General features: G+C 42.2%; 6 protein-coding genes across 6 annotated transcripts; all 6 read right to left on the reverse strand.

Moving 5' to 3' along the window:
- Window positions 1-953: 953 nt before the first annotated feature.
- TM35_000731110 (uncharacterized protein) lies at window positions 954-1676 on the reverse strand (the record flags this gene model as incomplete). Its single annotated transcript, XM_029031255.1, has 1 exon — window positions 954-1676. One exon carries the CDS (start codon window positions 1674-1676, stop codon window positions 954-956), a length of 723 nt encoding a protein of 240 aa, XP_028877453.1.
- Window positions 1677-2272: 596 nt separating this feature from the next.
- Window positions 2273-3214, reverse strand: TM35_000731120 (uncharacterized protein; the record flags this gene model as incomplete). The annotated part of the gene is made up of 1 exon (XM_029031256.1): window positions 2273-3214. One exon carries the CDS (start codon window positions 3212-3214, stop codon window positions 2273-2275), a length of 942 nt encoding a protein of 313 aa, XP_028877454.1.
- A 596-nt stretch (window positions 3215-3810) lies between these two features.
- TM35_000731130 (uncharacterized protein) lies at window positions 3811-4866 on the reverse strand (the record flags this gene model as incomplete). Its single annotated transcript, XM_029031257.1, has 1 exon — window positions 3811-4866. The coding sequence occupies one exon, from the start codon at window positions 4864-4866 to the stop codon at window positions 3811-3813; it is 1056 nt and encodes a 351-aa protein (XP_028877455.1).
- Window positions 4867-5549: 683 nt separating this feature from the next.
- Window positions 5550-6755, reverse strand: TM35_000731140 (uncharacterized protein; the record flags this gene model as incomplete). The annotated part of the gene is made up of 1 exon (XM_029031258.1): window positions 5550-6755. One exon carries the CDS (start codon window positions 6753-6755, stop codon window positions 5550-5552), a length of 1206 nt encoding a protein of 401 aa, XP_028877456.1.
- Window positions 6756-7448: 693 nt separating this feature from the next.
- Window positions 7449-8405, reverse strand: TM35_000731150 (uncharacterized protein; the record flags this gene model as incomplete). The annotated part of the gene is made up of 1 exon (XM_029031259.1): window positions 7449-8405. The coding sequence occupies one exon, from the start codon at window positions 8403-8405 to the stop codon at window positions 7449-7451; it is 957 nt and encodes a 318-aa protein (XP_028877457.1).
- A 556-nt stretch (window positions 8406-8961) lies between these two features.
- TM35_000731160 (uncharacterized protein) lies at window positions 8962-10098 on the reverse strand (the record flags this gene model as incomplete). The annotated part of the gene is made up of 1 exon (XM_029031260.1): window positions 8962-10098. One exon carries the CDS (start codon window positions 10096-10098, stop codon window positions 8962-8964), a length of 1137 nt encoding a protein of 378 aa, XP_028877458.1.
- Between the last annotated feature and the right edge of the window lie 763 nt (window positions 10099-10861).

A 10861-nucleotide genomic window follows, 5' to 3' on the forward strand; every position in this document is an offset into this window, starting at 1 on the left:
AAAAAAAAAAACAATTCCCAGTATTAAATAGAAAATCTTAATTATCTCTGAAAGAAAAATATATAATAAATTAAAAAGTACGACCAAAAAGAGCAGAAAACACAGAAATATAGTGTTCTTCATTGGGTGGACAGCATATATAGCAAAGAATGAAATTATGTGTAACAGTTAATATTTTTTCCCTTCTGCAATACGAAATATATCAAACCGGTACAGGTCAAAAAACAAAACGACCCAGCAAACCATAAACAAGTAAAGAGAATTAAATATTTGTGCCCAATTTATCCAGTAAACACAGAAATATACACCAACTATGGGTGTAAGTCTATATATATGTATATATACAATTGTAAATATAAATATTCATCTGTTATTATTATTTCCTTTTCCCACTTCAAAAAAGCAGTTCATCATCATCATCACAGTGCAAGCCCAGGTGCACACACAGAGAGAGTCTCCAAGAAAACACACATACACACAATGGAGTAGCAATAATAATAATTATAGGATAAACATACACAAAACACACAAAACACATTAACATTAAGAAACAAAAAAAAAAGAAGAAAATCCCAACAGGTGGAAGATTAGTTAGACTTTAGGGATGTATGCAAAAAAAGAAAAAAAGGAAACAAAGGATGACCTGAGTCACACCATCATCACCACAATCAGCACACAAGAATACAGGTCAGTGTAACCACAATCAGTAGTGGTACACGCACCCACACAGAACTGCTGATACTGCTGCTGCTGTCTGCATCACCCTTCTTGTTGTTTGTGAGTTCAGGAGAAAGTGTTGTTGTCGTGGTTGTGGTGGTGGGATCTGCAGTTTCCACACCTTGTTGGTTATTTGTTGACTCACTCCCTGCAGGTGTAGTGCCATTCCCTGGTGTTGCAGTATCAGAACCATCACCACTCACTGTGGCGGAAGTGTTAGGAGAGTCAGCAGAAGGTTATGTTGCCGCAGTTTCATTGTTATCTCCAGTTTCACCCTCATGTGTTGTATTGTTGCCGTTGCTTCCAGGTTGGCCATCAACTGAAGACTCAACAGCACTCCCCTCATGAGGGTGAGGAGTAGAAGCAGGAGTAGAAATAGGAGTAGGAACAGGAGCAGAAGAAGGAGGGTCAGAAGAAGAAGAATCACCACCACCACGTCCAGCAGCACCCGCCACAGATTCTCCTTGTTCACCAGAAGCACCAGTGGGACCTGTTTGTACAGGTACCTTGCCATCTTCTCGAGGATTAGGTGTAGGTCGACCAGGATTCTGTAGTGATTGTGGACAATGTGTATTATCAGATCCATCACGGCAACTGTCTTCCTTCTTAGTTTCCTTAGGAATGCAAGTTTTCGTCCCAGGAGACGTCTCACAATTAGTACGAGAAGGTTCAGAATCACTACGGCCGTTTTTACAAGTAGTACCTGAAGAACAAGTACCCTCACTACCAGAAAGAGTAGGAGGAGGAGGACCAGGTGGTGGTGGTGGACCCGGAGGTGGAGGTGGTGGGGCACCAGCAGAAGGCGAACAATTATTACCGTCACCAGAAGAAGTCATCTCAGGAGGACAAGTACCACCAGGACCAACTGCGAGAGAAGAAGGAGGCGCCTCAGCTGTCACACACAAAGAGACAACACTCAATACCAAAGCGAGAAAACACAACACACGACACATCATCATGACAGCAAGATTTAGTTTGTTTTTATATGCCACTTGAATGCAGAAGAAAGAAGAAATTAAGAAAATTAATGGAAACAGTCACTACATTAGAAACACACAAAGAGAGAAACAAAGGAGAGCACATCACACAACAATCAATTACACAAAACAACATGAGGAACAATCGAAAAAATAATTAGTAACACCGAAAAAATAATACTCCAGCATCACTCAGAGTACAACGAAAGAGAACACCACATTACCCAAATAAGAGAGAGAGCCAAACACACGCACACAATATCCCATGGATCTAGTTTATGTATATTAAATTACTCCACACACACATCTGTGTGTACTAGCAAGAGATGTATACCGTCAGTGAGCAGAACAGCCCAGTTTTCTACACACATACAACGGGAAAAGCAAGTAATAGAATTATTAGAAAAAGAACACACACACACACACACAAATAAAAGAAAAGTAAAAGTAATTCGAATTAAAAGAAAAAGCAGGTAAACAGATTATTAATTCATTCACCCATGGTGGATGTACGCAATTATGATTATGTTAGTTTAACCATTATTATTATTATTTGTTCTCAGATGAGTCCCACCCGTTCAGTACACAGTAGCGGAGAACACCAAAGCCACAATCAGTAGTGGCAGACGCACCCACACAGAACTGCTGATACTGCTGGTGCTGTCTGCATCACTCTTCTTGTTGTTTGCAGTCTCAGGAGGAAATGTTGTTGTTGTTGTTGTTGTGGTAGTTGATTCACTCACAGCATTCGCAGTCTCGCCATTTGTTCCTTCACTCTCTTCTGAAATTGTCAAGGTATCAGCGGTACTGCTGGGCTCTGCGCTCTGGTTATTTAGTGTGTTTGAATCACCAGAGTGTGGATCAGATGGGGTTGGTTCTGGTTGTGGTGTATCTGGAGAAGAATGTTCTGTTGAGTCAGCAGGTTTCGGCAATTCTATGCGTGCAGTATTCGTTTCTTTGTTGCGGTTTTCTTCTTGAGAGCCCTGTGTGACTCTGTCTATCTGTCTCGATTCCCCTATAGAAAGAGTAATACTTGACCCATCATGTGGCGGCTGCTCAGGAGATAACGATGAAGATGGCCCTGGCTGTGGGTTATTTCCATGAGTGACCCTTTCCTTTTCTTCTATCTTCTCATCGTCACCTGCTGGTTCCTCTCCTTTTGGTTTTTGTCCCGTGATGTCATCAGTTGTACGCTCTGCCGCATCATCTCCCTGCGTGGTACGTTGGGAACGAGGCGCAGAATGAGGAGTAGTCTCAGTTCGAGGACCGGGTGGAGCGTGAGTTCCCAGCTTCTCAGGAGATGCTTTCGAAGTACAAGATCCATCAGATGGAACAGTGCCTTCACATCTACCACTAGAAACTTCAGATCCAGTATGAGTGGCCTGCGTTAACGGTTCACTCATTCCTTCAGAATCAGGCTTTTTCTCTTCCGCTTCAGCCGCCACACACACACAACCAATACTTAGAAGCAAAGCCACTATACACAGCATCCAGCGCATCATCATCATCATAACGGTCATCGACACTCTTCTTCTTTTTGTCGTCTTCGTCAGTTGAGTTCACAAGTCTACACAGGGAGTGTGGAAAAGAGAAAGAAGAAGGAAGAGAGTGAGACACACATAGAGAGCGTGGATGCAGGACACAAATACTCACAGTTGGATAGAGAAAGAGAAGCAACAACTGCACAATAAAGGAACAAGAAAAAGTAATATTCCGCTTGCATGATAATAATATGTACCCATTAATACGAAAAAAGATAACACCCCACAATACCCAAATAAGAGAGAGAGCCAAACACACACACAATACCCCATGGCTCTAGTTTATGTATTGAATTACTGCACACACACATCTGTGTGTACTAGCAAGAGATGTATACCGTCAATGAGCAGAACAGCTCAGTTTTCTGCACACACGCACAGACAACGGAAAAGCAAGTAATGGAATTAATTATAAAAAGAACACACACACAAAAGAAAAACAAAAGTAATTCGAATTGAAAAAGAAAGCTGATAAACAGATTATTAGTTTATTCACCCATGGGGGAAGTACGCAATTATAATTATGTTAGTATTACCATTATTATTATTATTTGCTCTCAGATGAGTCCCACTGTTCAGTACAGGGTAACGGAGACCAACACAGCCACAATCAGCAGCGGTGCTGCAGTGCACATCCACACAGGACTGACACTGCTGTCAACATTAGCATTAGTCTTCTGCTGTACAATGGGGTCAATGCTGCTGATCTCTGCGTTGGGTGCAGGAGATGGAGTGGTGGTTGGTGCTTCCACAGTTTTCTCGGTATTTGTAGGTGTAGTGGAATTGGTTTCTTGTGAGCGTGTTGAGGTATTTTCAGATTGTGTTTGTGGGTTTGGTTGATTGTAATCATCCTCTCCAAATGAGGTTCTGTCTGTTGTCGTTGTTGCACTTGCTGCTCCCTGACCTTCTGACGACAGAGTTTCTCCGGCTGTTGCACCTCGATCACCTGTAGACGTTGTAGCAACGCCAGTAGTAGATTGGTGATGAGAAGTAGGGTTTGATGGTATATGAGGAGCTTCTGCTCTGGGCGACGAATCTTCATTTGTTCTTGAATTACTGTTTCCATTTTGTGAACCTGGAGTATTTTCTTTCTTTTGAGATTCAGCAACGTGAGAGACAACATCGCTCGGATTATCATCTCTCTGTATTACTTCTTCAATACCGTCACCCATTGTATCTTCACGTGTTTCACGTGTTGCCGGACCTGCATTTGCTTTTCTTTTGCTTTTATTCCATGCCTTCACGCTTTCAGGCGTTATATTTAGTGACAGGATATTGTCTGCATAGACATTAAAAGTAGCCATCACCGCCTTTGGCTGTCCAACAGTAGTAGTAGTAGCAATGGTTGTTGCTCTTGCTCCTCTTGTGGTACGCTGGCGGCAGAGGTCTGCGTACTTCCCACATGCAGACACACGGCTGCCCGCACCGCATGTAAGCCACTCGCTCTCAGCAGCGGGGCGTACACGCAGCGCACCGCCGGCCCCGCACGACACCTCCACAGCCCCACGGGATACACCACGGCCACTGGGACTGTCATTATCAACAGCAGCAGCAGCAGCCATGGTATACCCGCAGGCACAGCACAGCACAACGGCCAACACACACATCACACGGCACATCATCATCATCATGAGAGAGAGACAATAGTTTGGTTTGCGTAAAAACACTGATCTAAAAAGAAAAAAACAATCAAAAAGAAAATAAATGAAGTATCAAACATGTTAGGACACACAAATCGATTACCATTATGGAAACTCACATCGTGAAAAGTAAAACCTACCAGTTAAAGAATGTAATACAGCGCAATAACCTCAGTAAGAGTAAAAACAAAAGGGCATCCATATAATCAAAGACTCCCGCAGTAAAGCACAGAATGCCAAAGCAAACCATCAAGCAAAAAAACAGATATTAACAATTAGCCCAATTTACCCAGTAAACACAGAGATACACACCAACTATGGGTGTAAGTCTATATGTGTGTATATACGCAATTATAAATATAAATTCATCTGTTATTATTATTTCTTTTTCCATCTCACTTCAAAAAAGCAGTTCATCGTCATCATAGTGCAAGCCCAGGTGCACACACAGAGAGTCTCCAAGAACACACACACAATGGAGTAGCAATAATAATAATTATAGGATAAACACAAAGAGAGCAAAAACACACAAAACACATTAACATTAAGAAACAAAAAAGAAGAGAAATCCCAACTGGTGGAAAGTTTAGTTATACTGTAGTGTGGATGCATGCAAAAAGAAAAAGAAAACAAAGGATGACCTGAGTCACACCACCACCACCACCCCATTACAATCAGCACACAAGAATACAGGCCAGTGTAACCACAATCAGTAGTGGTACACGCACCCACACAGAACTGCTGATACTGCTGCTGCTGCTGTCTGCATCACCCTTCTTGTTGTTTGTGAGTTCAGGAGGAAATGTTGTTGTTGTTGTTGTGGTGGTGGTGGTGGTTGATTCCTCATCATTACTGGCTGTAGTTGAAGTTTCAGAGTTCGTACTCGCTGAGTTGTTCGTTAATGTCTCTCCAGAATTACCACCACTTGCTGCTCCATTAGTATGCGAAGGTGCTGAAGGATGAGTTGGTTCTGTACCGGGATCTTCTTGATGTTGTGTACTACTGTTGTCTGCATCGTTTGTTCTTTGTGTACCATTTTCTGTCTGAGAACTCTGTGTCTTTTCATTCTCCTGTTCCTGTCCCGCGTTATTGGGCTTTAGTGAATTACCAGATGATGCTGTATTCGGTTCATTACCAGAATGAGATACGTCAGTGGAGATTTGCGTTTTCTCCAGGGGTCCTTCTTCATTTTCAAATTTCTGCACATTATTATCTCTTTGTGGGTCTGGTAGAGGTAACCTGTCCCCATGCTGAGAGGGTGTTGCTGTTTGTAGAGTTGGATTAGGGTCCGTGGGAGAGGTAACAGGTGCAGGCGTCGCTGTAGCAGGACGAACTTCTGGAGTACCTTTGGTGAGGCTACCCAACTCTCCTTTTTCATTCTGTAAACCCACAACTTCCTTGCTTGACGAAGATCCAAGTTGTTCAGTTCCACTTCTCCCATCGCTCTTCCCATCGCCACCTGTGGATAATTCGTCTCCTTGGTTATGCTTCTTACCTGCTGCTACTTCGAGTTTTATATCCGGACCCTCAACACCTCCAGCAGAAATACCTTCATGTAAATCTTCACCATGTGCAACACCAACTGATTCACCCCTTTGTGTAGAGATACGTTCGCGTTCTTCGATGGTTAAATGATCTGTCATTACTTCGTCATTACGATCATCCTCTAGTTCACCATTACCACTTCCTGCAGGAGTTTGTTCACCTTTTTGGGGACCCCTAAAATAAGGAAAATCAAAATCAAAAGGATCAACAATAGCCATCACCGCCTTTGGTTGTCCAGCATTAACAGTAGTAGCAGGATCCGCCATGGTATACCCGCAGGCACAGCACAGCACAACGGCCAACACACACATCACACGGCACATTATCATCATCATGAGAGAGACAAGGGTTTGGTTTGCGTAAAAACATTGATCTAGAAAGAAAGAGAATCAAAAAAGTAAAAATAAGGAAATAAATAAAGTATCAAACATGTTAGGACACAAAAATCGATTACCACTATGGAAACTCACATCGTGAAAGAAAAACCTACCAGTTAAAGAATACAATACAGCGCACAATAACCTCATTAAGAGTAAAAAACAAAGTGACGCCCACACTTACAAATATTTCAAAAAAGGCTAAACCACGAGCAAAATCATCAAGCAAAGAAACAGATATTAACTATTAGCCCAACGTACCCAGTAAACACAGAAAAATACACCAACTATGGGTGTAACTCTATATGTGTGTATATATATACAATTATAAATATAAATTCATCTGTTATTATTATTATTTCCTTTCCCACTGCAAAAAGCAGTTCATCATCATAATAGTGCAAGCCCAGGTGCACACACAGAGAGTCTCCAAGAACACACACACACACAATGGAGTAGCAATAATAATTATTATAGGATAAACACAGAGAGAGCAAAAACACACACAAAACACATTAACATTAAGAAACAAAAAGAAAAGATAAAATCCTAACAGGTGGAAGATTAGTTAGACCGTAGGGATTGCATGCAAAAAAAGAAAAAAAGAAAACAAAGGATGACCTGAGTCACACCACCACACCACCATTACAATCAGCACACAAGAATACAGGCCAGTGTAACCACAATCAGTAATGGTACACGCACCCACACAGAACTGCTGATACTGCTGCTGCTGTCTGCATCACCCTTCTTGTTGTTTGTGAGTTCAGGAGGAAGTGTTGTTGTTGTTGTGGTGGTGGTGGTTGATCCCTCATTAATGGGTGTATTGGCATTGTCAGTGTTAGCAGTATTACTCTGAACGTTGTGCTCCTTTTCTATACTCCCTTGTGGGTTGACTGACGATGGTTCCTGTGGCTTAGGACTGGGGGTCTGTGGAACTTCAGAATTTCCATTGGGATCACTGGGAGATTGAGTAACAGGTGTTCTCTCAGGTTTTTTATTTAGTTCCTCTTGTGCATTTTCACCCTGTAAAGGATTGATGATACTTGTTTGTGATAATTCCCTCCTTTCACTATCAGTTCGTTTCTCACCAATATCATCTTTGTTAGCTTGGGAATCCAGATTATTCACACCGCCATCACCTTGGGCTGGATCAGCTGAAACGGCAGGAGGTGGTGGAGAATCCTCACCGTGTTCGCCTTTTGTGTCTATTACTTGACCTTCTTTTTCATTTTCCAAACCACTTCTCACAGAGTCGCCACCTCCATCTCTCTCTTCTACTTTTTCAGGAACCGCAACCTTGGCAGGATCTGTTACCACACGGAGAAGGTCTTTCTCAGTTTTTTGAGGAGATTTTTTCTCTTTCTCAGTTTCTTTCTTGGCAGCTTCGTCTTCCTGAACCACTTTATCTTCTTCATCTATATCCACTATCCAAGCTTCCTGCGCATGAATAACGTGATGAACAAGAGAAGGAACACCAATAGTGGAAGGTTTAATAAGGGCATCAGAAGCTTTAGGACTATCAGCCCATACTAACCCAGAAGCACAATACAGTGCAAGAGTAAATAAACAGAGCAGATAGCACCTCACCATTACAGCCTTAGTCATTATTGTGTTTTACTATAATAGACTGATAGAAGGAAGAAAAACAAGGAAATAAATAATTAAGACAAAAACAAATAAACACACACCAGTACAACAAATACTCACAGAGGGATAGAGAGAGAGAGAAAGAACTGCACCGTAAACCAACGAAAAGAATATCCCGCTTGTATGATAATAATATGTACCCCTTAATAGAAAAAAAGAGAAAACCCCAGAATACCCAAATAAGATAGAGAGCCAAACACACACACAATATACCCCATGGGTCTAGTTTATGTAATAAATTACTGCACACACACATCTGTGTGTACTAGCAAGAGATGTATACCGTCAGTGAGCAGAACAGCCCAGTTTTCTGCAAACACACAACGGGAAAAGCAAGTAATGGAATTATTAGAAAAAGAACAAACAGAAATAAAGTAAAAGAAAAGATATTCCAATTAAAGAGAAAGCTGGTAAACAGATTATTAGTTTATTCACCCATGGGGGATGTACGCAATTATGATTATATTAGTATTACCATTATTATTATTATTAACCGTCAGATGAGTCCCACCGTTCAGTACACAGTAACGGAGAACAACACAGCCACAATCAGTAGCGGTGCTGCAGTGCGCATCCACACAGGACAGACACTGCTGCTGTCAACATTAGCCTTGGTCTTCTGCACTGCGGAAGCAATATAGGTGATCTCTGGATTGGGTGGAGGAGATGTACTGGGGGTTGCTGCTTCAGTTACACTGTTCGTGCTTGAAGAAGACGATTGTTCCGTAGCATCATTGGGTCCACCTTCTCTCGTTTGACCATGAGACTCAGACGAGGCAGTATTAGTATTAGCAGACAGTGTGGTCGCCGAGGGTTCACTCCCTTTTGCAGTAGATTCTTCTGCTGCTGCTCCTTCACCGACATTCTGTGGGCTGGTAACTGTTGCTGTTGTTGTTACACTGGGAGCAGGAACATCTTGTGCGGGGGTAGATATTGTGGTGGAAGAAGAAGAATCGTCACGTTCAGAGTGTGAGACTGATGGGTTATTTGCCGAACTTGATGTAGGCTCAACATGATTACTTTTCTCAGAGAGTTGATCTGAAGTTTGATCATCAGTTTCGCCACCTGACGGTAATTGAACATCACCTATTGTATTTGCTTTATTGCCACCCGTGTGTTCTTCTGCACCTTCGCTATCCTTTTGTGCCAGAGACTCCCGTCCAGCGTGTGGAACCACGCTTAGTTCTCCTTCCAGTTTTTTGTTTGTCACTTGCTTTCCCGGACCTCCCTGTTTACCATTACCGTTTTCACTACCACCACTTGACTGACGTGAATCGGTATCACTTCCAGAAGGAAACTCACCAAAATCAGACCAATAATCACCAAGGAGTGCCATCACCGCCTTTGGCTGTCCATTAGTAGTAGTAGTAGTTGTTGTTGTTGTTCTTGCGGTACGATGGCGGCAGAGGTCTGCGTACTTCCCACATGCAGACACACGGCTGCCGGCACCGCATGTAAGCCACTCGCTCTCAGCAGCGGGGCGTACACGCAGCGCACCGCCGGCCCCACACGACACCTCCACAGCCCCACGGGATACACCACGGCCACTGGGACTGTCATTATCAACAGCAGCAGCAGCCGCCATGGTATACCCGCAGGCACAGCACAGCACAACGGCCAACACACACATCACACGACTCATCTTCATCATGAGAGAGAGAGAGAATAGTTTGTTGCACGTAAAAACACTGATCTAGAAATAAAGACAAAGGAAAAAGCAAAAACGAAAATAAATAAAGTATCAAACACGTTAGGACACACACAAATCTATTAACACAAAAGAATCTCACATCACAAAGGAAATACACACCAGTTAAGTTATGAAATACATCGCACAATAACCTCAGTAATAGTAAAAACAAAAAAAAGCCCACACGCACAAATATCTCCAAAAAAGGCTGAACCACCCAGCAAAATCATCAAGCAAAGAAAAAGATATTAACTATTAGCCCAATTTACCCAAGTAAACATAGACATACACACCAACTATGGGTGTAAGTCTATGTATGTGTATATATACGCAATTATAAATATACATTCATCTGTTATTATTATTTACTTCTTTTTTCCACTTCAAAAAGCAGTTCATCATTATCACAGTGCAAGCCCAGGTGCACACAAAGAGGGAGTCTCCAAGAACACACACACACACAGAATGGAGTAGTAGCAATAATAATTATAGGATAAACACAGAGAGCAAAAACGCACAAAACACACATTAATATTAAGAAACAAAAAAAGAAGAATATAACTCCAACAGGTGGAAGATTAGTTAGACTGTAGGGATGCAAGCAAAAAAGAAAAAGAAAACAAAGGATGACCTGAGTCACACCACCACCATTACTCAATCAGCACACAAGAATACAGGCCAGTGTAACCACAATCAGTAGTGGTACATGCACCCACACAGAACT

This window comes from Trypanosoma theileri (assembly GCF_002087225.1).
Source record: "Trypanosoma theileri isolate Edinburgh chromosome Unknown TM35_Tth_73_V1, whole genome shotgun sequence".
Lineage (NCBI taxonomy): Eukaryota > Euglenozoa > Kinetoplastea > Trypanosomatida > Trypanosomatidae > Trypanosoma > Trypanosoma theileri.